Source organism: Haemorhous mexicanus, chromosome 7 (genome assembly GCF_027477595.1).
Source record: "Haemorhous mexicanus isolate bHaeMex1 chromosome 7, bHaeMex1.pri, whole genome shotgun sequence".
NCBI lineage: Eukaryota > Metazoa > Chordata > Aves > Passeriformes > Fringillidae > Haemorhous > Haemorhous mexicanus.
The window spans coordinates 21,302,277-21,328,403 of NC_082347.1; the positions used below are offsets into that span (position 1 = coordinate 21,302,277).

Sequence of the window (26,127 nt, forward strand, 5' to 3'; positions counted from 1 at the left end):
AACAGAAGATGGGTTAGAGGGGTGCAGGGAAGGTGCTCTGTCAGCCTGGGCAGAACTGCCAGGGCCAGGGTACGGAGAGAGAGGTGGGAGGCCAGGGAAGCAGTGGCAGTGCCAGTTACCCTGCAATTGCCAGATATAGCCTCGCTTGACTTTCTCAGTTCAGGGGCAGAGGGTATGGGAGGAGGGGTAGGAGAAGCCGCGGGAGGGGAGATTTGTGCTGGCTGTCCTGTAGAATTCCTCTTTAGGACTTCTTTCCAAATCACCAGGAACACAGGAAAAAACTGAGACAGTATCCCATCTGCCTGTTCCGCTTTTGTTGTTAACAAATTTCCTATTTTGTCCCAGGCAGAGACAGAATCAACATTCTGCTGGGTAAACTGAGGGAAATGTAAAGAAATCCACCGAACGAACCGTTTCAAAACTGCTTTGGAGGCTGTAACGTTTCCACTACTTAGGGTGTCTAAAACTAGGGTATAAATGCCTCTCTGTGTCGCAGAAAACCTAGCACCCATAATTGCTTTCTGCAGCACTCAATCTACCTTCTTTACAGCTAGTACAAACAAAACTGAAAGCACTGAGTCCACAGCCAATACGGGAAAGAATCCGGGCAGCCTCCCCCACTTCCTCTCCGGGGAAGAGACGAACTGCTTGCGTACAAACCGCGCGGCTTTTTTAAAATGGCGGGCGCCAGCTGCCGGCTCCTCCGTGCCACGTGACCGCCACGCGGGTGCTCGGAGCCGCCCGCGCCGGTCCGCCGCCGCTTACTGGGCTCTGCCGCTGCCCGGGGGCGACCGCTCACGGCAAAAATGCGAGCCGCAGCTGCTCTGCCACTGCCCACGCCGCCGCCGCCGCGCCGAAACGCGCCCGTGCCACAGAATCGCGCCGCGCGCAGCGGTGCCGCCGCTTTTGGGAGCTGCGAGCTGTGGACAACCTGAAACTTTTGTGGATCATCTCACAACCTCTAATTTTGCCATACTTGTCCTTTACTGCGTCACCTGTAAGGACTGGAACCTTCAAGTGTGATCTGGGGCTTTACATGCTTTGCTGTTGCTTTTAGGCTGGAGTTTTGGGGTTTGTTTCAGGTTTTGTTGGTTTGCTTGTGTGGGTGTTTTTGAGAGTACCTGCTTTATGAAAGTCTTAAAGGGACAGATTAACTTTGTAATGCATGTCATGGAATTAATTAGCTCTCCTTCATTTTCAAGACACAACATGTCCAACACTATTGCACTATGGGTGGATGAAACTGTCAACTTCATTTTTATTCATAGGCAATTCCTGTATTCCATGACTTCCCACAGGTTTGTGAGTATACACAATTAATTACAGCATATTGGTGCTAAATTTACAGCATTAGATATTTCTGTTTTTCTTTGGGAAACAGTGCTTTCTACTCACAAAGATTTTTACTGTTAACATTTAACTGTGCTGTCCACATCAAATAGCTCCCATATGCAACTAATTTCTTAAAACTGTTAAGGAGTTAAAACTTAAAGAACAAGCTTTGGTTTCTTTACTCTTCAACCAGTCTGCAAATTAGTCACTGTAATGGCATTCATTAACTTTTTTTTTAAAGAGTTAGCAAGAGTTTAAAAAACACCCTCCAGAATTAATGACTCAATGTTTAGATTTAGGATGGATTTAGCAATCACATAGGTGGCTTGTAGTGTTCATCCAGAGATTCCTAAGAGCATTGTGCTGTGAAAAAATTATCCATCTTAAAAGCTCCAGGTGGTTTGCCAAAATGCCTCTCTCAAAGCAGCAGGCTGTCATCAGCTGGGGCTGCAGAGGAGAGCACTGGCAAGTGCTGCACTGCTCATGGTCTGGTGCCTCAGCTCCCAGCACAGTTCCAGTACAGTGTCTGACTCTCTCCAGGTTGCATGCACATAAAGTCTGGATTATGACAGCTATGAGAAGTTATCACTTGTAGTAAGGGTTACATTCAGGACTGTTGTTTCCATCAATACCCAAGGCACACCCAATTCATGGCCAGGCATATTCTGCAACAAAGAACAATAATGATGAATAACTTTTCAGGTATTCTACTCTCAAACCATTTCCCAAACTGACTGCAGTGGGCTGCCACCAGGAGTGGGGGCAGCATTTCTTCACCTCCTGAGTTGCATGAGCACACTCTTTGAGCTACCAATCCATCCTCACATTCCCTACCCTTCTGCTTTTTTCTCTCCCTTTAACTTCTCTTGCATGACTCAAGCTGGGATCTCAACCTCTACCACAAATTCCTGAGATAGAATTCTGACACTATGCTGCCCTTGGCTCTACTGCACCACCACAGGGGTCAACCTGGACCATTACTTCCCTGCTTTCCTACTCCACACATAGCACCATATTCTCTTTCATCACCAGAACCCAGCAGTGCTGTGGTGTTTTGAGCCAGCAGCTGGGGGGGTGGCACAGAAAACACAGCAGTTCCCTGCCTGGCTGCAGTATAAGCTCATGCAGGAGTTACAGGGCAACGCCCTTGCACCAGTTATGCTGTTTTGTTTGATGTTGTGTGGTGCAGTGGGATCCTCTGACTGGCTGTCATTTCCCCTGAGGCTCAGTAAGGAAATTAAAGGGTTATGGGGACACAGGTCATTATGAGTGGGAGGGAACAAATAATTATGTTTGTCAAAACAAACATTTCTAAATTTAGAGTGATTTATGGACAAAATGATAACAAGAGCAGAACAAGTAGAAGATTTTAGGATTAAGCTTTATCAGTCTATTGGCTTTTGTTCTTCTAGCCACAGTTAAAACTACAGGGCATATCTGGGAAACTCATTACCTGTCAGTGGGGTATCCTCCTTCACAAAGGTTGACCAAGGCATACAGCTGTCTCAGTGCATACTCATACTGAAATAAACAGACATTGTTAATCATTTCAGTGATGAAAAGCAGGTATTGTTTATCCAGACTAAATGGTGGAAATAATTTAGAGCTGCCTTATTTGAATAGGAACATCAAGATTTCACAGGTGAGGTGTGTTCAGATGTACCTTTTTTTAAAACAAAAATTGCTTCATAGTCACCCCTTGACTCATTCCAGATACTAGAAAAGCAAAATCTGATAATCTGCAGTAATTTATTAACATTTTGCCTGTATGTGTTGCATATATCATTTTCAACCTCAGCGTTTAAGGATGAAGTTCAAACAATTCAGAGCAGCAAGTTATTTGACTATTGTCCTGCTGCTTCTTTTTTATTGTTCTCCTCAGTGCCAGGGTGGGATTCTTCTGTTCTGTTTCATTGCTATGCCTCTAAAATCAACTGTCAGATGAAGATAGACTTCACAGTTTTTCTTTAACAAGGTTAGTCCTTCCAAATGGTTGAATTCAAATTCTTAAAGGTTTTATAGTCATTCTTATACGTAGAAAAATATATGATATAGCTCATAACCAATAGTCAGAAATATAGTACAACTTAGTAAGGTGGCATCATACTTTCACATCTCAAACTCTGCAGGAGCAAGATGAATAACTGACATCAGGTATCCTTCCAAGATTTATTATTAGGCCCTGAAATGTATTAACTACATTCTTGAATAATCTGAATTAAATAAGCCATTATAAACTATCAGTAATTATAAATCTTACATTCCACTTAGCCAAACTATAATTTATTATTCTTCATATATTAAAATACTGCAAAACTTAGAATCATTTGTGTAGCTTAGTTTACAAATAATTTAAGCAAAATACATCACTTACAAGTTTATTTGCTCATATTACTTTTTCAGTCACAAAGATTTTTTTCATTAATTATAAACCATAATTCCACTTCATTAGAAATGGAATTATGATTTATACTCAGCCTCAATAACTGTACACATGCTACAAAGACCAAGGCTGGGATTAGGCAAGCAATTCTTCCAGCTGATTAACTGGTAAAGCTCTCTCTGTTCCTCTGCCACTCACTGCTAAGTCTGGTCTGAGTTTGACCTAAGTCTTCTGCTGATTAATCAAACTGTTCATGTACATTAAAACAAGCCTTGGAAAATCCTTTCCAAGGAGAAGGAAGTCTCAGAAGTCTCCAAATTTTAGCCACACTATCTTAGAATTGCCATTCTTGCAAAAGCTAATAGTCTAAATAACAAATACCTTAATACAGTTAATACTACCCTCTAGAACTTTTATACCTTAATCAGTGAAATATCAGCAGTTGCTTTCTTGTGATGCAGAGTTTAAGAAGCTAGAACCACTGTGAAGGACCTGGAATTGCCATCAATAATTTTGCTGGATTCTTAAGTTCCTCTAATTTATTATTTTGTTGAAATTAGTGTCAATTTACAATGACACATGCAATTATTTTCTAAATTAAACTTCTCTTACCTTTTCAATACTTTTCCTGATCCCACCCCCTTCACTGCTTCCCCATCTCCTCTGAGAACTGCAAGAAAATTCTTAGGAGTAACATCCTAAGGATTTGAGAAGATTAAAGTTAGAGCTGATCATAAAAACAACAAAATCTTCATTTAGAAAGATGGCTTCTTAAAGTTAGAATCTATGCATGGATGACAAATTTAGCTGGCCATCCTTTTCAATACATCTTTATCTAATGACTCACTTGGCTGCTGAATCATGAAATCACGGAGTGACTGGATTACTGTACTGATTTAATGAAACAATTAGGTTTACATAGCTGTTTTTCAGATTGAGTTACAGCATTTACAATCCAAGACCTTCCTTCCTTTTATTTCAGGTGTCAGCATGGAAACAGTGTAAAGGTTCACTTTTATGACCAATGCGTCACTTCAAAGAATCTATTGTCTATGTTCATCTTATGAACACCAAACTTCATGCTAAACCATGAAGGTGAATAAACTTGGTGCTTTATATTACGTGCATTTTGGAGTGTAAGCTACAGGGTGAAAGAATTTATTCAGACATTGTAGAAGTAGAAGAAGACACTAATCAGGGCTTCTCTACACTGATGGATGAGTAGACCATAGATCCCTTCTCACTCTTAAAATATCACACACCTCTGTGATGCTGACAGGAACCTTTACAGGCTGGCAATAGGGAAATGCTTAGGCATGCAGTGATACAGTATCACCATATTCAATCAGCAAGTGTCTGTGCTCCCACAGATATGTGGCTGGCCAGTAGGGACTTTGGAGGTGTTTCAACTTATCCCAAGTACCCAAAATAAGTTAAACTTTGTAAATGCATATTATCAGGGGTTTTGTTCTGTTTCCGCTCCTTCCTTCTGGTTCATTCATTTACTCAGTATGTCCTGTCTTAGCAAATAGTAGTCATTAGCAAAATCCCTACTGTAAAGGAAGACAGATCCATGTAGTCAATTCCCTTCAATCTCAACTTATGCCTGTTTGGGGGTTGTCCCAGCCTTTTAAGGCTTCTGCTAAGGGAACTGCCGGTAGCGTAATGATATCACCAGCAAAGGCTAGAGCAGCAAAAAACATGCATTCCTGCTAAAACTCCATTGACTAAAGTAGGATAGTTATGAGTAAACAGTCAGGGTTTATTGCTAGAGCAGGGAGGTGTATATAGAGTATTTCCTGTTGATGTCTAACTGCCTCTCAAATACTGCTATTTGACCCTGTTTCTCTCTGAAATATTTCTGGTATATCTGCAGCTGTAAACCCCTCTAAAAGAAACAGTTGTTCACTTGTTTCAGATCTCTTATTGGTATTATTCTTGATGGTTTAATATGTGAAATGCGTGGTATGAACATTTACTGGATAAACTGTCACTAAATCATGTTTCTGTGACTGTGATTTGGGTAGGGCAGCAGCTGCCCCATACAGCACAGGAAAAGGTGCAGCTGTACAGCTCCTGCTGCAAAACTGACCTTATGGGTAGCTCCAAAATGGACACTCTTAAGGGCATGGTTTAGACCTTTCACCCCCTGGTTAGTCTAAACCCTTTGCTACATCAGCAAATTCTGATGGAAGATCTGCTTAAATAATTAACTCCTAGATTTTGAAAGTATGGGCATCAGAGAGTGAATTACCCTGTTTTTCTGGCACCCCAATTTTCCTCTGCCATACAGCTGTTTACACATTTGAATGACAGAGCTTTTAAGCAAACTGCCTGGGGGGATTTTTGGAAAAATTAAGTTGTTTATGACACGAACTTGCATAAATAGTTCCTAAAGGGAAAAGCTTGGACTTGTGTGAAATTGGTTACTTCTTGTCTTGTGACTGCTAGGTTCATGGCTGAAAGGAACTGTCAGCTTTATCTTAAAGCAGCACAATTCCCACTAAAGCTGTGCTGAAATGTCACAGCCTAAACAAGAATGAACTCTAATATACTAACAAAGTAGAAGGATATGTCTGAAATCCCAGCCATATATTATTCCTTTGCTTAAATATACATCAGTGAATCTGCCCAAAGATATAACTCTATCAAGAATTTAGGAAAGGTTTCCTAAACTTTTCAGTTCAGTTGAAATTTTGTAAGCACAGTGAGAAAACATTAATTGAAGGCCAAGGCAGCCTTAGTGTCTGTTACCTACAAGACAGGAGAATTTAAGACTGTCCTGGAATAAGATACTGCCCTGGCTGGTAGTGTCTAGGACATTGAATAAATAGTCTCTGACCCACAAAGCTCAGTAAGTGTAAGACTAAAACAACAATGGAAAACGGACTCATGTATACAAATTCATATTTTTTAAGTTTTAATTTTAACTTTGCCAGACTTTTTCAGCCTGGCATTTCTCTTGAGGATGCATTCCACCTCTAGTAAGACTCTTGTTTCACATCAGGCTTTTCCACAAACTATGTGAGTTTGAGTATCCAGGAAGCGTGGGTCTGTTTCTTTTTCTGATCTGATGTGAAGCCAGCTTTAGATTTGAGTTAGCTGGTATGTTCATCACACAGAAGAGCCAGATTATTTCTTCTAACGAGAACTAGTTTGTTGAGTCATTCTCTAAATCTGTCAAAAGCATTTAGTACTGTATTTGCTCATGTATGCCACCGAGCTTTCCAGAGGTGTTTTATCCAGCTCTTTGTGCAGCAGAGAGCTGAGCCACTTTCCCTAGGAACAGGGGGAGTACTCTTGAACAGTAGCCAGTCTTGTAATAGAAAGCTGCTACAGAGAAGCCAGAGTAACTGCTGAGGAGCAGAGAGGAGCACACTGATAGCCCTTCCACAGCCCAAGCAACTCTAATCAAAACCACTAAAATAAGGATAAAAAGGCCAAAGAACTGAGAAGCCACAAGCACAAAGCAATGTACAAGCTAGCCCTGCGGTGACAGTAAGGCTATCACACTGGGGTCTATACTACACAAAACACTTACATTTTATTTTAGGAACTGGATGAAATAAATGTGTAAAACAAATTTAGGTCATCCTGATTAGGAAGAAGTCCCAGCTCAGCCATCACAGTGGAAGCAACTGCCTGTGAATGTGAATCTTGCTCATATTAAGCACAAATGGTGGTTTTTCTCCTTTTCTAGCCTTGGTTTGTACTGATAGTGAATCCTGACCACTGACATCTAAATAACCAGTCTTAAGCAAAGTTTCGGATTCCTTGAGGTTACAGGTGCAAACTTGGTGTTTCCTGGGTCTGCAAAGTCTTTACAAACTTATTATTCCTGGGGTCTGTACAGCATTTCATGTATGAAATTAGGTATTTTTGAATATGTAATCTATTTCTTCTGCTGTTGTGGTTGCTCAGTCAGAAGAACACATTACCAGAAGATAATTACATGTCTGTGGTTTATCCTTCTGCCAGAAGACACTGGTGTGAAATACAGGCTACTGGAATTAACCTTCCAGACCTCTCCACATCTTGCCATGGCTATCAAATTGCTAGCAAGTCTTAGATCAGAGAGGCTGGGGTGTGAGAAAGATAAAGAAACAATTAGACAGCACAGTTGCTTTAAAGCCATAATGTCCCTGGATTTAATAAGAGATTATACTATTTTTTTTTAAATAACTGAAATAAAAAGACTTAGCAAGCACAGAAAGAAGGGTATCAGGAGCACCATTATAAAAGTGTTTCTTGTCCTTCGTTTGATTTTATGTGTTCTTAATTTTCTTTTGAGTATTGAAGTCAATATCTGGTCAAAGCATTCCTAAAATCCTTGCCCCCAAGAGCATGGAAGTCCAGCCTTGATGGTTACTCACCTCCTAAGCTGCCTTTTGCTCACTAGTGGTGAGTAAAGGCTTTTGACCCACATTAAACCTGAGAGCAGCTCTTCACTCAGGTCCAGCTATCACTACCAGTGTTTGGCAGTACTCTGCCCTTCAGCCGCCTCCAGCTCAGACTTGGGAAGAGATGTAGGAAAGTCATTAAGCTTAACTTCACCATCTGAGCCTGTGCAGTGGGAGCAGCCCTGTTCCTCACAGGATCACTAATAATATGTATGAAAGGCATTCCAGTGCCCAAGAAACACCACAGAATCTTGGCTGTCTGCCTCCTGCTGTTTCTCATCTTAATTCCTAGCAGGTTACTCAACCCTCCTGCCACTGTAGGGGATAAATGTCTGCTCTCTCCTCTAAGTTGGGTAGCATAGAGCTGTCTTTGTGGTGCTGGTAGAGACCACAGGACAAGAACAAAGAGCAGTGAAACTTCTAATGCCCTCAAACAGAAGAGACACAAGAAAAAAAAAAAAAAGAAAAGGCAGCAATATATTGTTTTTAAGATAGAAGAACATACCAGAGCTAGTCACAGGGGAGAAAAGCTTTGCATTGTGCCATCCTTTTGGTTAGATCCTTGGGGCAGAAACCATTCACTTTTAATGGGATTCTTTGAATTCTGAAGCCTGATGTTTTCAGTTCTGGGCTGGAGGACACTGCTATATTAGTTATTGTTAACAGCAGCCTCATTCACCTTCAGATGTGGGCTGCTAAACTCTCTTGGGCCACAAGATGATGACCTAAGGGACTGCATTCCAATTGGGGTTTTGTGCAAGGCACAGCACAGGAAATCCTTGGCCTCTAAACCTTGCCAAAGTAGGAAAGAAACATGACTTCAGGTCATTTAGCAGGTGACCTGGGAAAATTAGATGAGGCTAGATTAAGAATATGCAACATGGAGTAAATCTGAAGAATGAAACCATAGCTGAGAGACTGAAAACAACACCCAAGTGACACTTCATGCTCCTTTGAGCAAGCTTGATGCAGCACACCCAGCAACCCACCTGGCTTTCTCACATTGAGTTCAGCTGGACATGTGCTGTCCAAATCAACACCCCTTAAACAGCAGACTGTATACAAAACAGTGTGGGACTTGGACTCTGTGGTAGCTGCAATTTCAGCCCAAACAGCCATGAAAATGGAGCAGAGCTTGTGCTGCAGCAGGAACAGGCTCTGTCTCCTACACAGCGACAGTGTGAGGCTGAAGAACATCACAAAGGTGAGCCTCCAGGCCACCAGGTCTGTATCAGAGAACAGATTCAGCACATTTCAGGCCATCTGTGAATAAATCCAAGCTTGTATGTCTCCCCAGGGTCATGCTGTACTAACATCATCCAGTAAGGAGAGCAACACACGCTCCCTGCAAGTGCAGGCAGCAAATACTGGTAAAGCATTGCTACAAGCCATGAGAAAGCAGCTAGGATTTATGTCGTTCAGGAAGGGTGAGGACTTTGGAGTAGTTGTACCAAAAAACCAATGTCAGCCAGACAACCCAGCTGGTTCCGACTGGCAGCTCCAAGAGAAAAAGTGGCACATGTTGCTCCTTATTTAGAGCAACCTGCATCAACTTGCCAGCCTGTCTTTCAGAAAAGCTTCATCCTTCAACTTTTCAGTAAGCTTCTGAGGGTGTTTTTAGGAGGAAAAACAGAGTTTACCAATTCAGAGAATACCAGTTTTCACCCCCAACATGTTATTGCTGGAGGTAAGAGAGATACAGTGATGTAACAATTCTTGAGCCCAGAAGAAGAGCCAGCCTTAACACAGAACAACTAAATTTTAGGTATGCTTGTCTTCAAGTGTAAGCACAGTGATATCAAGAGTGTTTCATAGCATGTCTAAGAACTGTTGAGTGTGCTAAATACTATAGCTTGGGATTTTTGTTTTCGTAAGAAGTAGTGAAAAATGTCAGTATTGAATGAAGTAAGGAGTTAGAGACTGTCAGAACTGACAGTGAAGTCTGATGGCTGAAGTCCATTGCAGGAGAGGACACCAGCAAAAATATTTGAGTAGGAGAAGTAGCCTGGCTGGGAGCTATAGAGACTCTCAAATGTGGGCATGGTGCTGCAGTCATAAATAGCATGGAGATGTGGGAGATGCATTTTGGACCAGCTACTGTCTTTGGGTCCTTTGAAGTGTATCTGCTGGTCTGCCAGATCAGATTGGGTTAACGGGGGTAAGGATGCAGTTGGCAGCTGAGCACAGAGGTACCAATGGACTCCAGAGGGCCTAGTTTTGCAGCTGAGCTGGGCTCACAGCCAAAAGTCACATCTTTGCTGGGCCTAGGGCTGGAAGGGAACCAACTTTGCTTTACCTGCTCTGACTTGCCAATAGCCAAGTTCAGGTCCTCAGAGCTCTACAGTGCTCTTGCTCCAGCTGATGACTTCACGAACACCTAGTGCTGGGAGGAACACAGTTCCCTGTACAGCCTTAAACTCTCTGTTTCCCTGAATATGCAATGACATCATTGCCACCTGAGGGCCCAAACTCTGGTCTTGGCAGGTAAAAGCCTTTTGGGTCACCTTACATTGGGGTTCTTGCTTTCAATGCATATTTATGTAATGATCACTGGATGGCTGTAATTAAATAACTGTAAAGCACTACCTAAAATGCACCAGTAATAAATTCTTAATAGCTGATGCTATAACAACCAGTTACACAAAAGAATATATCGTAACATGCAGATTGTTAACAGTGTCTGGGCCTGTTTAATGCTCAGCTTTAAATAGTTACAATGCACACTATTAAAGAGCATGTAAAATTTGTAACTAGTAAATAAAAAGTCCAGTTCAGAAACAAAATATACCCAAGCTTCAGGGTGAAGAAGCCACAGAAGAGCTTGGGGATGGATAAACTACCTCTTACCTCTGCAATTCTTGTGGTGGTGCTACCTATCAGCCATGGTTTCTTGGCAGAGATTCTGTCCATGCCTCTGTCCTGACTCATAAACATGGTTAGGATCCCACTTACATTACAAATATGTGACCAGGTACAGCAACCCATGGTTTTGCATTTTGTGAGGAAAGGATGGGTCAGGGAAAATTAATTTGCTGCTCTTATTTTTCACTTCTCTTATCCACTCAGAGCTGCTGGGAGGGCAGTAGCTATATAGGGTTGGTTTCCCATGGCTAAAGAATAAAATAAACATACCTTCAAGACCCAGAATAGTTAGCAAAATCAGCAGGTGGCCAGGTTTTGCACACTTGGTACAACATTGCTGCACATCAAAGGATGGCTCAGTCTGTCTAGCCACTGTCAGGATCTGCACACATGGTTGGTAAATACAAATGTACTAACCAGCTGATGACGAGAGAATATTTTATACTACAGTCACAAAAAAAGCCCTCCAAGACCACCCTGCCTTGGGGCCTGCATGCTAATGTTCATCCTGAAACAGTCAAGACTATTAGGTTTGAGAACTACGGCCTGGCCCACAGACGTGCTATGAAAAAATTAGACATTTTTGAGGCTTCTGAGGCCTGGCAATCCATAACATCAGTGGAAACAGTGGTAAATTCAACATATTTGAGAACCAGGATGGGTTGATTAAATTCTTCCTTACATTTGAGTTGTGCTTTGTACCAAAAATGTAGCTGCTGATTTCCCTGGATGGCACACAGAGAAAATTTTACTTTGACAGTGGGGAAGCGTCATAAATCCTCTAAAGTTAGAACAGAAAATGTTCACCAATGCAATACTGAGAGGAAAAAAAGTCAAATGTTTTTGCCTTGCGCTGCTCAAAGCTGTCCAGTACAGAAATTTAGTCTGTTCCTCAACATAAGCCTTGTGTGAGCTGTGGAGAGCAAGTCTACCTAATGGATTTTGCCACATCCCACCAAGTGGGTGCATTGCCCTAAATGCATAGCTGGGTTACACTTATGGGTCTGAAAGCCTCCACTAAATTTGGAAGTGCTGTTCAGATTACATCCTCCAGCTGCTGAAGAGATTTTGTTACAAACAGTTGGCTACTCAAATACCTTGTGCCTCTCTAGACACTGCCTCTATCTCAGCTTTCAAGTCCAGCCAGCCCTACCTCAGTCATTGCTGTTTGATTCATACCATCTATATCTCATAGTGCTCCTAGCAATTGATAAATTATGACTCCTGTGAGACTATTGGGTTAAACGCTAAGGAAGAAAGAATGATGACAGTAATACTTGTCATTTGTGTGGCGGTGTAGCAACACAAAACCTCTCTCAAACATAGGTTAGCTTGGAGGAACTTTTCCGGGGGATAGGCTTTCTGAGAAATGTTTATGGCTTTTGAATACATGATAGGCATGAACTTGACATGACCTACTTGGCCAAGCCCTGAGCTTCAGCCTAGTCTTTTACCATCACAAATCAGTGTATTCGAAGTATAGCCAGACTGGGATGGCAAGGCTATAGCACATAGCAGCCTGAGAAAACACAGGATGGAGGCTACTTTGTTCTCAGGATTTAAAGACTCAGAAATATTTTTACTAATGTCATAAGAAAATGGCTAAGTTCTACCCATACAGAAAAGCCAACATAGGCCCTGGGATGATTAAAATATTTTACACTTGATTGAAATGAGCACATTAACATCCTTCTAGTATACACAGATTCTTCCTTTATCTTAGCATTGGAAAATGCAAGTTAAAGCAGAGGTTGTTAAGGCTGTCTACTAAATATCCTAGACACAAGAGTGCTTTTTCCTCCTGACTTACCACAGTATCATGCTGCAGGATTTTCTGCAGTTTCATCTCAGCCTTCCTACCATCCTCTCAACGTGATCTTGTATCAGGTGTAATGTTAAATTGTCAAATTACAATGACTTTTCATTTTGTTATTTAATTAAATATCATGGAATTGGAGAAATTGGATGAAAGGTGGCATATATTTCCAAGGATTGAGACACCTGTAAAGGAACCTAAAGTGTCTAAAGGCCCTCGCCCCAGCGTGGCACTGAATAGCACCAATTCTGTTACAGATAAAGCTGTAGTCACTGAGTTAACTGAAACCCAGCCAAAGGTGTATGCTCCGTAGGGGCATTCCCTACTGGGCAGACAGGAATCCTAGTCACGAAGGAGATGTTATGTGGGACCTCTCGCAGGACCACTTTTCTTTCTTCCTGGGATAGTTGATATATAAGGAACCATTAACCTGGTTGCTCTCATCACCCAACTGCAGCAATGCCACTAACACACTTCAGTCCAGGGAGGTGGCTACAGGGGCAGGCAGGGATGGTGGCACAAACAGCCTGTGTCATACTCTGGGTTACTCTGCATCATCAGAGTGACCTGCTTGCAATACTCCTCTGATTGCAATCCTCCTGCTAGCTGTAATTAAGGAAATTCTATTGCATAGTACAGATACAATTAAAGTTGCAGTACCTGCCAATTCAAAATTAATATAAATATAATGGCAACATTTTTCCTATGTAATTGAATAATTACCATAACACAACTCCAGTAGAGCAAAAATCAGGAATGTTTCATGTCATTATCATCCAGTATCATCATCCAGAAACCATCATTTTAAAACTGTGTTGCCTGTTCATACAACACACATCTTAGAAATAGATCCACCACAAAAAGTCAGTATAGAGGAAGTGAGCTGAGAATCATTAAAAATATATTTTTTAAAGTAACATTATTACAAATAATCATTCTCCTTTCTCACTGTTTTTAATCTATCCACGTTCCTTATAAAACATTGCACATAGCATTGTTTTCCTTAAACATGTGCATTTCAGTAATGAAACTTGCATGTATAAATTTAGCGAGTTAAGATGATAGACTGATGCCAGAACTGAGTAGTCATTTTAACAAGATTTTTTTTTTCTGAAAATCTGTCTGTAAATTTTCTACGTAAAGCTATTCTTTTTTCAGTGCATTCAATATTCACCATATTAGTCAAATAGTCCTACTGAGGCCTCCCTGGTTTTGAATCATTTGCAGCCTGTTAGTTACAGTTATTTCACATTTGAAATTTGAACTCTAGTCCTTCCTTTTTATTGGATGTAGAGTTCACGCAAACTGATGCTATTCTCCAGTTAAAAAAAATGTGACCAGAATGAAAATGAAATAAGTTAAAAGTTATGAAATAAGTTATGCTCCCTTTTAGAAACAAAACAAAACAGTCTTTGAAGGAGCCCTTTTCCTTAGGTGCACTATATGTCACAGTTATCTGCCCAGCTCCTGTGAGGCTTAGGAAAGCAAGGCTGACAGCAGCCTTCAGTCCTCTGAGGTAATAGGAAAATTAAAGTATTTATACAGTGAAGAGGGCAAGAGAAAAGGATAACAGGCAGTACTGAATAAGAAAAAAACAAAACAGTTTAAAGCAATTTTACAGGGAGTGACAAGTGCCCTGGAGTGGCCATTAGAAACACTGCAAGGAATTAGGTACACCAAAAAAGGGGAACATTTGCTGCAGATATTATGAGGTGGGAAGGATTGGAGAAGGTTGTTATTCTTGAAAATACTTAATGAACTGGCAGATGGCCCTGTGGTCAGGGCACAGGAAATCCAAGTCCCATTTCTGCTGCAGATCTCCTGTGTGGGATCAGAGAGGTGTTCAAGATCACCAGCAGGAGCCAGGCAGAGCTGGCACAGGGGACACTGGGGTGGCCAGTGTCAATGCAGTGATCAAAATCAATGGCAAATGCATGTTCCAGTAGGGAATTCCTCCATGCCTCCTCTTGCATAAAGCCATCCAAAATGGGCAAGAACATCTGCTTTTGTTTTCACAGTAAAAGCTGACACTGGAGGAGATATGCACACTTGGGAGGGGAGCACATTCCGCAGTGGAGCTCTTTGTAATGCTCTTGTAACAATACAATGCCATTCTGGGAACATCACTTGGTGAAAGCTTACTGTATCCAAGAAGCCAGAGCTGCCATAAGGGGGCAGGAGAAGGTGTACTGAAATGATAGGGGGCTCCTCTTGGCAACTGAGTGGCAAGGCAGATCACCCCATGCACATGTAGGGGCCATTCTGTGGCCTGACACTTCCCTCCTTCTTTTCTATGGGTATTTCTGTGGGAATTAGTTGCTCCATTTGCCCTTCAGCAAGGCACTGTATTAATATGAAGGTGCAATGAGCTCCCTCAGCAGGCTAGCCTTCAGATCCTCTTGCTTGGTCTTTGTGCATGCAAAATAAAATTACATCAAAATGTAAACTTAGGGCTAGAAAAAATATCTGGATGGGAAACTAAGAGAACATTTCACCACAATTGGTGTTTGAAAAGAAATGGTCAGTGAAGGTGCTTGAACTTAAATACAACCTATTTGTTAACAATAGATATATTCAGCAGAAAGATACAAGATTTCAGGTTTGCTGTCCTGGACTATTTTACCCCAAGCCACACTTCAAAACATTTATGTACAAGACATGCTTCAGGCAGTGCCAGAGCAAGACTTTGACTCACTGGCCACAGCTTCATCCATGTCCTAGACAGGTGCTTCTGTTCTAAGGCTCATGAGTTGACAGACTTCCTACTATCTCTGTAATGCAGATATTTGGGTCATTTTTAGCACATACAAGAAAAGAAGTATAATATTTTCTTAGAACAGAACTCTGGGAAAAATGTAATTTCTATTACCCTCTTAAAAAAATCCACCCAACGGTTCAAATCTACAGCTAACACTGTAGAGGAACCACTATTTCAAAAGAAATGTACCATATGGAAACAGAGTAATTCCAAAGATAAAGTGATGCCTGAAAAAAAAGGGTTTCTCCTTGTAACTGAAGTACTTGCTTCAAGATTAGAAATGGGATAGTTCTTGGAGGGAGCAGAGAGGAGAGGAATGCAAATTAAAACAACTTACTAAAAAAAATTAGTCAATGCTCATATAAATGCTCAGCTGGAATCACTGTAACTCATCCAGATTTTTCTAACATGAACATTTCTCATGAGGACAACCAGTATGGCCAGTAAATACCATTGGAAAGAACCAAACTACTCCTTACAGAGTTTTCCCCATTGAAGTTGGCAATTAATAGCTAACCAGTGAATAAGATTTTGCATGACTGATTCTACTCAGTCCAGATCAGTTTGTTGAGCAAATCAGAAGACAGATCAGATTAAGTATATATAAGAAAGCCCTAGTTACCTGGTTAAAGGAAAACCTCAGCATACCATGTTAATTCTTTGTTTCTATGCCCTTTGAGTAGATGTATTTAAACAAGACATTTTCCATAGCATTACCTCTTTCCATGTGAAAGCAGAAGCCTTGTGCTGGCATATCAAGGGCTGGGCTTTTTCTCTGTGCTAATAATAGCATTTAGAATTCCAGACAATATTAGGAACTTCCCCATTTCCTATGAAGAAAATAATCTTTAAAAATATAATGACGTTTTAATCAACTTTTTGACAAGGTAAGAGGAAGAAAGGAACCTGTCAGAAATATCTCTGGCTGGTGGTGAGTATCTTCTCTCCCCTTTCAGGATGGCCTGGGACACCTTGTGCAGCCAGGACTTATGGCCTAGGATAAGAAGTGCCTCAAGCTGGATGCCCGACAGTGGGAGCAGCACCGGGACACCATCCCTGGAGGAGCTGCGGCGCCTGCTCTGCACATGCACACAGCCCACAGGGCACGTGGATGAAGTCTGGCCAAACCTTTATGTGGGAGACCTGTAAGAGACAGGAAGGGCTGAAGGTTATTGCAACTCTTCCCCCAAATCTTCCACTCTTTATTTAAAAACAGAGAGCTAGGCAGTAATCTGGGACCTTTCACAACAGATCTAACTGTTGAACAAGATTGAACTGTGCACAGGATGCTGTAGCATTGAGAAAATGCCTCTTAACTGGCTAAAAACAATATCCCCCGCCTCCTGGTTTCTCCTCCTGCATTAGTGCAGGAGTGACACACTGCAACAGCCCACTGGAGCTGTGGCATTGCTACTTCAGGCAGTCATGCCAGAAGTGCCTGTTTTATCCTGGGTAAAACAGGATCCAGCTCATTTTCTCCTCACTTTGCCAAATGGCATCAGATCTCTGAACACGTGAATACTCAGCAGAGGTGACTTGGGGAGAAGGTCTTTGAAATCAGAAAACCCTTAGCTGGTGCAGAAACGTCTCCACCACCACCTTTCATCAGTTGAGAACCATCTAAACATATGTTTGGGAAAAAACGGAGGGAAATCTAAGAGTTAGTTTCTTAACAAGTCACTTCTGTCTTAAAGCATCCTGATGAACACTTTGAACCTGATCAACCTGTCAAAAAAAATAGCCACTACCACTTCCTGCAGTTGTAACAAACGCCCCATCAGCAGCACGTTCTTCCCTGTGTTGCAATGCAGCAGGCAAATATAATCCCCCATCTTTCTTCCAGGTACATTGCTCGTGACAAGGCCCAGCTGAGCCGCTTGGGCATCTCCCAGGTTGTGAACGCCGCTGCCGGGAGGTTTCGCATCAACATTGGGCCCAAGTTCTACAATGACTTGCCTGTGGATTACTACAGAGTAGAAGCAGAGGACAAACCAAACTTTGATCTCAGCATTCACTTCTATCCAGTTGCTCAGTACATCAGAGAAGCACTGAATTCCCCAAGAGGTAACTAGACCATCTGTGCAGGCTGCATATTTTCTGCACAGTAGACAAGCAGGGAAAGTTATTAAATATTATTTAACGTAGACCAACTCACCTGCATGTGGGTAGGAATGGAGATACCAAAACAAAGCAGTATTCTACCTGCCTCCTGAACTCCTAGTGGTAGTTCTTCTGTTTCACTGAAACAGGGAAGGATGCACTAAACAGGCTTTTAAAGGGGTTCTCCCTATGCCTAGTGTTATTCATCAGCAAAAGACAAAATAGCAAGTATCCTTCATTACCTACAGGGACACACTGACCTGGGAAGAGGCACATTATTTGATATTTTCAAATTAGTGATGGGATTTAAAATAAAAGACAAGGGCAAGTGTCATATTTGAGTAAGAAGATTCAACTGTAATGCTACGGTCTGTGCAAATCCTACAAACAGAATAGGGAAGAACTTGCAAGAAAGCAGTTCTATAGAAGGGAGATCAAGCAACATCACCAGTCTGGAATAATGTCATGCTGTTTCTAGAAAAAGTATAACTTTTAAATAGGAAGACAACCCACAGAATCCTCAGATTCACTGAAAACGTGCCAGGTGCAACACCAGAGGCTTGGGCCCAATGGGAGATCATTACTACTAAGGTCAAGCCTTCACAAAAGGAAGTCATCACTGTGCCACAAAACTGTACAGATACTACTCAAAAGTAAGTTATTTAATAAGAGAACAGTTGTATACTCAGCAAACCATTTTGCTTGCATCATGGTGAGCTTCAATTGCAATCAGGTTCCTAAAGTACTAACTACCCAGCTTAATTGTATGCATTGGTAGATATGATCCACATCCTACTAGCCAGGAAGGGGAGTCACAGTAACTGCAAACAGTGTACCTTCATGCTAGGTACCTGCGCATTTCCTGCTCTTTAGAGGGCTTGTTCTGTTCTGCAGGAAAATATTTGCCCTTGTGCAACTTCGGGCTGCATTTGGGGAATTTGGATTTTCACCCATTTTTATTACAGCATACGCTATTTGCAATTGAAGTCATTATTGGCAGTGCTCCAGAGAAAGGTAAGATCCAAAATCTGTTCATGTATGTGTAATAGCGAAATTCCAAATCGATCAACAAAAGACAGAAAACAGCAGATGAATTGTAGAAGCCACAATAGCAAACAAAACTAGTGCTTTGCAAAATGCATGCCAAAATACTAAGTTATGAATGCAGAACAAGTTACAGCTCAAGGCATATTTATCCCAGCTCCCATGCTTTAAGTATTGCTTTACTGAACTCCATATGGAAGTAGAGTTCTGGGAATGGAGACAAGGTGAAATTTAATCATGCACTGTCCAGCTGTTGCTGACATTCATCATTTTGAGGAAAGAGCAACAGTTTAGAAAATACATAAACAAGATGTTCTGGAAGCATAATTTCCTGAGGTACAGAAATTTAGCAGCTAAATACCCATGACCTGTGCAGGGATGAGACAGGGACGGGATTGTTATTCACATCATTTAGAAGAAGAAAAAAAGTGGTGTTTATTATAAGCAGTGAAATTGAACAACAAACAAAACATACCAGGTGATAAGGGGCCTATCCATATTAAATACAGGGTGTAACAAGGTACTACTGCTAGGTTAAGAAGTCATTTAAGACTGCTACTTAGCTGTTACAAGCAAATTCAACATAATTTTTTCTTTAACATAAATATATTATCCTTTTTACCTAAGAGGACAAGTCAAAGTTAAGACTGTATGAGGCACAAATGTATTTAAAACTAAGAATCAAGTACTCATTAGAATTAGATAAGAACTGTAATTTCCATCATGCTTGAAAAAGAAATCTTATGCTTTACACCACAAGTCCAGAAAACAGCATAAACAGATTTATTCCAGATTCCTACCTTAGCTGAACAGAATATTATCTTTGATGATGTAAGGAGTTTGCTTTTAAGGCAGTTTCTTAAAACTCAGGTGCCAGAGTGTTAGCAAAAGGAAGCAGAGACTTCCTCCTACGTGGAAGCTGTTCCTGTCTCAGTGGTCAGTGGCTGCATTGCACTCTGACTTCCTTCATAGTGTTTGTTGCAGGAATTAGACAATGTGTGCACTACTATTGCAGCCATGCCACATTAGAATTGTTTTATGATCCCTACTTCCTTGACTGCCTTTCCTTCAGAACAGCCCAGCAGTTTCTTTGCCCTTGTAACAGAGCTGTTTGTGAAGGTTCAGACAAGAGGGAACAGATGCACAATCTGTCCCCTTTCTTACAAGGAAAAACATGGAGTTGGGAAAGTACTAGCCTCCCTCATGCTCAAGCTCAAAGGACAACACCTTGAATATCAATCTTGACCCTTTGAATGGCAAATTTGCATTTCTCTGGAGTGCAGCTAAACCTAAAGTAAATCATCAGGGTTTTGTGAAGTCTAACAGAAGGAGAAGGGAAAGAGAACTTGATGAAAGCATGTCATGAAAACTATTAAACTAAGGCTGTACTTAGAGAAAGATTCAAAGTAGAGAGCTTTGCCTTTTATTGACCTCTGAACATGTTTAAAACAGGCAGGTTAAAACCACCCATTAAAATCTTGAAATGGCAGAATCTCTCAAAGTAATTTACCTTCCTCCACTTCAATAGAGCAAATGAAAAGCTAGGCTCTCCTAGCCACCTTCTTGTTGGTGGGAGTTATGAAAGCTGCTTAACTTTGGAGAAAAGGGTCTTCTTGCTTGACTTCACTGTAGGTGCATTACATACATCAGTCTGACCTCCTCCCACTCTGCAGCAGATGACAGCTCTTACCTGCTCTGACTTGCCACTATTTAAAGCTCTCTGTAGGCTTCTTGCTATTTTCAGCTGTGACAAAACAGATACTGGGATAATCAGGAAATAGGCAGTGGATTCTGCACCTGGCTAAAACCTAACAGGAGATGAGAAAATAGTAGAACAAGCCCCTAGGGCCCATTAGCCCAGCTGAGCTCTCCTGCTGAGCAGAATACTTCAGCTGGATCCAATGGAATGAGGGCAGCGGGAACATTGACTATGGGTGACAGATCTGGAGCCTCATCTTAAGCCAAATTGAATCCATCCTGCAAGAAAGCAAGGGCTAGTTTAGGACATTTAGCTCATTTAATGATGATTAGCAAAAGGACAATAAGTTATTATGTGTTTTAATGACTGATCTTGTTCAACAACATTGAATTTCCTAACTTGAATTTGGCCAACAAAGTTGAATGTGCAAACTTTATCCCTAGTGCAAACCCTTTGATGTTAGTAGAGTTACAGCAGGCATGAGCTGGATAGAATATCCATAATCCGCTGTTAAAAACCAAGTATTATTGTTCTGCACAAATCCCAGACAGATGACAGTTATTGTCTGTCTCTGCAAAAAGTAGCTTGAGATGTGTGGTGCAAAATTTCAAAAAAGAATTGCAAGATTTAATAATGCCAGAAGCTAAGTGGCCCTTCTTCTCCTCAGTTAATCCCATTATTCCTAAGGGATCCTGTTTCATGCTCGGAGAGGAGGTTGCAACATGGTCCCCTAATGTGGGACCAGTCCAGCCTCTTTTTGCACTGTATGTTAAATCAGATGGGGGTGGGGAAGACAGAGTTGGAAGATGACAGCTCATGGCACGGATTCTGTGGCGCAGGAGATGTGGTTATAACCTCCTTGCCTACCACACAGCAGGGGAGCTCTGTGAGTGCTGCTCTCCATGGCTGTGCTCCAGCAGCCACCCAGGAATCCCAGCCTGAGGGCTGGGCCCTCTCAGCTGCATCCCACCAGGGGCTGATGGAACGGCCACAATCGCCCACCGCAGTCAGCCCACGGAGCAGACGTGCTTCAGGCGCTGGTCACATGCAGGATGCCACCAGGGGTTCAGAGTGTCACTTCACCCATTTGCAGCCACTGCTAAGAGACGAGGGTCTGACCCTGTAAACAGAACCAAATAGCAACACAGCTTTTGTTTCCTTACTCAAGTTTAACATTCAATTTGTTTGCTAAAAATACTCGCACAGTAAATTCAAATCTGCTTTCATTAGAGCAATTTTACATTAATTAAATCATTTCACATGACTGATTTATCTGCAACAAACAAGTCATTTTATTGTCAGTGTACCAGCATTTATCATAGCCCTTGTTTCACTGTGCACAGAGGTTAACAATGTTGGAATACATATTGCACTTGTAAAAGAGATAATACACCTACATCCTCATGGGAACAAGTGATTAGAGAACCAGGCAGATTAGGACCAAGGTCAGTACTTGGGGCTTGTCCAGGTTTTTACTGAGACACCTTCTAAAGCTCTTTGCTGATAGAAGAGAACTCTTCTGAAGTGCAGATAAGCCAGAGAAACAGGGAAGAAAATTCAGTGTATTCTTTTTGGACACAGTCTTCTCTCAGACACAGACGCAAAACAATAGAGAGCCAGCCTGTACAAGCAGGAGCCTGGCATTTGTTCTGCTTTCTGTGCCTCCAACAAAAACACAACAGGCAATATTTAATAGCAGCATTTATACCTGTGCTTAGTTTGATCTTCAGTTCAAGACTGCTGGTGGGGCAGAGCATTTTCAAAGGCAGAAGTCTTCATATAGGTGGGGGGGAAGGACTCAAACAGTTTTACAAAAATTAGATTCAGAACATCAAGCCTCCTGTCCCCCATCCAGTTTATGCACAAATTTAGATTTAATTTCAAAATACATAGTGATGCAAAATCAAATCTAACATCAAGGCCAGTTCTTTCTGGTTTTTTTCCTGTTTGTTTTTCTCCCTTATGATGCAGTTCAACCCATAAATTCTTATTCTTTTAGTTGGAGAGCTGGTTGCTCAGAAGTTTTCAGACAAAGACAAAATAAAACAACCAAAAAAAAAAAAAAAAGAAAAGAAAAGAAAAAGAGAGTGGTTCTGATTCCAAGAAAAATTTTAAGAGCATTTTGTTTCTTGGCTTCTGTTATTCGGGGTGCACATTTTGGGTGAATGTCTGGATTTCCCATTCCTGCCAACACATTGCAGTTAGGCCTCCTGCAAACTACTGAAGCAAAGACTTTTCAAAAATCTTTTGGCCTAGCCCTATTTGCAGTATTTTTCAAAGTGAAATTGTGCTCCTGATTCCTTTATGCTCCTCTGAAAATCTCAGACCAGGGTTATTTGGATCCCAAGTACCTCCTCTGGGGAAGATAATATGACATACATACTCTACAAGGGTGGTGGGAAGGCTAATGGAAGTGCAGCACATTGAATAAGAAGTCTGATGGAAATTCAAATTAGCATTATCTTTTAGCTGGGGTGCAAAACATTTCTCCATATGCCCATAAAAAGCAGGACTTTACTTCCAAGAATTTATATGAAGTTAATGAATTGACAGATAGATGCAATTTAACTTGAATAAGGGCATCAATATCTCAGTAAATTCTATGAAACTGTATCTGGATGAGAAAACAGCAATAGAAATTCTGCAAAACTGGCCTTACATTGGAAAACCTCTTCCTTTCCCCAAAGGTTTTGATGCCTGGTCTAAGTCTGCTGTCACCAGAGCTGTTTTTGCCACTTCCTTGGAGACTATATTTGTCCCTTTATTTGTACTAAAGACATGTCTATCTTTAGACCAGTGCTCGGATTTCTCATGCCAGGATAATGAGAGGTGGCTGTGTCACATACATTGTGGAATTCAACACTTCTCTCAACCTGCTGGCTGGAGCAGGTTTTCACAACACATGCTCACCCTCTCTGAGCATGTGGCTGTGCCATCATCATTAGTCAGAACTAGAATAGTTGCTAAATAAATACTCTGTCATAAACAAAATGGGATTTAAGATTAAAAGCTGTGCACAAAGTACCCAGAATTAACACCTAGGGGGATGGGGCAGTCAGTCTGAGGGTTTTGTCTGGATCTAGGCTCATCATCCAACAAGGATATTTTTGTCTTGCTCCCTAGTAATAGAGAGATTAACATGCTGTAAGCACAAACAAAACGAGGAGCTCGCCCTGAAAAGCTGTCTGTTCTTTCTACCCCTCCTTACATTTTGCAGAGAAGCAGCATCTGAGATAGTCGATTTCATATTCAGAGGAAAAAAGTAACCTGGGATTGTCGTTGCTGATTTTTCATCTTTTCTGGATATAAACTGTACTGCCACTAAATTGCATTTTGTACAGCTATGCAATGAACCAAGAAGAGACCACATATGTGACAGTTAAAAAAAATATTTTAAAAAGTAGGAAATACTTTGTTTCAAACTTGTGAAGATTTCCAGTGAAGAACTGTTCAGAAATTTCCATGCTAAAAAGACATTTTCTTCAGCTGCCTTAATGGGAGGTTGTCCATTTGGTAGTCAGAAAGTTCATATCTACTTCTAATCACTTGTTACTCTACTAATGCTGAGTTTCTGGGCCACAGTCTCTGTGAGAAAAATAGATCTGATTGTAGCAAAGGACAAGTGAGCTTGAAAATGTTCAGGCATGGTTATAATTGAGTAGAACAAATATACAACAAGTGAGTTTCATTCTCAGTTAAAAATTTCTCACTTATCTTACCATTTTTGTGAAAGTTGAAGCATTTTACAATATTTACAGGATGCAAATTTTCAGGTTTCAGAATGAGCTCTATGTTTATATCTGGAGGGGAAGAACCACAAACTGGAATTCTTCCATCTGAGAGTAAAATTTTCCTCTAATTAAAAAACTTTCTTTAATTTCAAATAAGACCATTTAAAAAAATATTCATCTCCTTCAATGGGTCAAAGTCACACATTAGGAGGCAGTTGCAATACAGAATTGAGCTTCTTAGGCTGCTTCCATTCACGAGCACAGCAGGAAAACAAAAAGCAGAGCAGAGGGAAGGAGAGAGTTACCCTGCTGGATCCCTGGAAGGTGTTCCCTGAGGCTCACTTACAGCAACAGCAGAAGGACTCATCACATTACTCTTAATAACTCCTAATGAAGATGCACACCTTGAAATCTCTGGAAAACTAAAAACAATTCATAAATTGTCTTCCTACTGGTCACTTAATAAACAGAGGAAAATAGAGGCATTAGGGAAGGACAGTCATTAGTATGGGGTAGGCTATGGAAATAAAAATCCATAAGTGAGCTGGTGCAAATGCCATATACAAACAGGTGTTCTTAATGATAATGCCCATTTTCTTCACACACTTCCAAAAAAGCCTGGGCAGCAGTCAGCACCCTCAGAAAGCATGAAGCAGAAAGAAGAATTGGTGGAAAACCAGGAGTGTTGCTGTAACAGCAGTGAGCAATTCTGAGCATTGCACTTCTGAAATCCCAAGTTTCCAAGCCCTCTAGCAGTAAGTAACCTGCCAAGGCTACTTCCCACGGCATGGCCATCAAGCGTGAACTCTTGAAACTTTGCCAGCAAGTACATCACTCCCAAAACCACACATAAGCAAGCAGGGACACAACGGATGGCAGGCTGGGCACGAGGGATAAGGGTGTGCTGTCAGGCTGGCAGCTAAGATCAAACAAACGACCATGGATCCTGGAACAAAATTACAAATTTTCTGTCCCCAGCCAGTAAGAACCCCATGTTCCCCAACCAGGGGAACTGCACCAGGGCTGCTCTGCAGGGCTCTACACTCCTGCTTGCCCATCCCCAATTCCAGCTTCCATCTCTGCTCCAGCACAATAATGCCCACCCTGAGGCTTGCTGGCATAATTACAAATCTCTCTCCTTTTTCTAGGCAAAGTACTGATTCACTGTGCCATGGGAATCTGTCAGTCTGCAACTCTTGTCCTCGCTTTCTCAATGATCTGTGAAGGTATGTCCCTCACCACCGCCATTCAGACTGTGCGCCCCCACAGAGGCATCTGCCCCAGCTCTGGCTTCCTCCAGCAGCTTTGGGACTTGGACCTCCAGTTAGGAAGGGGCACAGGCAGAGGAGCAGAGGCCTGCTAGTGCCAGGAAGAAGCTTTGTCTCCTGGCACCAGCCCAAGAGATGCTGCCCTCGCTGAGGTGTGCAAGGATGCTGTCAGGACTGCTCCGTAGCCGCATGGAGAAACTCTGGGGAAAGGCTGAGCATAAGCAAACTCTCAGGAACTGTCAGGCATGTATTTTTTGCATAAGCACACTAATTGGAAAAAAAATGGAATAAAGAAGGATTCAAGCTGGCAGTTTCGCTCACCTGGGCCTGTTTATTTAACTACCTGTTGGGCAGGGCACAGGGAGCAGCTGGGTTTTCATGTAGAATTAAATTCAGCACAGTCAACTTGAAAAAATACTTTTTACTTGCTTATAATTGCATTTATTTGGCAAGAGGGAAAATGACTAAAGTAGTAAAATAAAAGGAAAGCATAAGGCTTTTAAGCAAATCTTTAACATTTCACATCCAGCTGGCTTAGGGTGAGAGGGCAAGCTTTGCAAGCTGACAAGGTCCTTTGGTCTGATGTGGTAACACTAGTCAGGATCCAGTTCAGACCATGGGCTCCCTCTACTACAAGCCACAGAGGCTCTTGCTGGATCTTCACAAGTCCATTTTGCTTCAAATCTATGGCAAATACCCAGAACTTAAGGACCATGAAATCCTCAGGAGCCAAC

General features: G+C 41.6%; 1 protein-coding gene and 1 long non-coding RNA gene across 2 annotated transcripts in view; one reads left to right on the plus strand and one right to left on the minus strand.

The window, feature by feature from the left end:
* LOC132329830 (dual specificity protein phosphatase 13-like) overlaps positions 1-25,703 on the plus strand; it is a 38,338-nt gene extending 12,635 nt beyond the window's left edge. Inside the window, exons 2-4 of the mRNA XM_059851326.1 lie at positions 16,508-16,696; positions 17,395-17,615; positions 25,274-25,703. Coding sequence (XP_059707309.1) covers positions 16,509-16,696; positions 17,395-17,615; positions 25,274-25,488 — 624 coding nt within the window. The 5' untranslated portion in view covers position 16,508 and the 3' untranslated portion in view covers positions 25,489-25,703. The remainder of the gene's footprint in view (positions 1-16,507; positions 16,697-17,394; positions 17,616-25,273) is intronic.
* On the minus strand, positions 1,231-21,465 carry LOC132329831 (uncharacterized). Its single transcript, XR_009487198.1, has 5 exons — positions 19,496-21,465; positions 16,269-16,694; positions 4,328-4,413; positions 2,786-2,853; positions 1,231-1,997 (listed from the first exon to the last, which is right to left on the minus strand). It is a non-coding gene; the product is annotated as an uncharacterized LOC132329831 (long non-coding RNA).
* Positions 25,704-26,127: the final 424 nt, after the last annotated feature.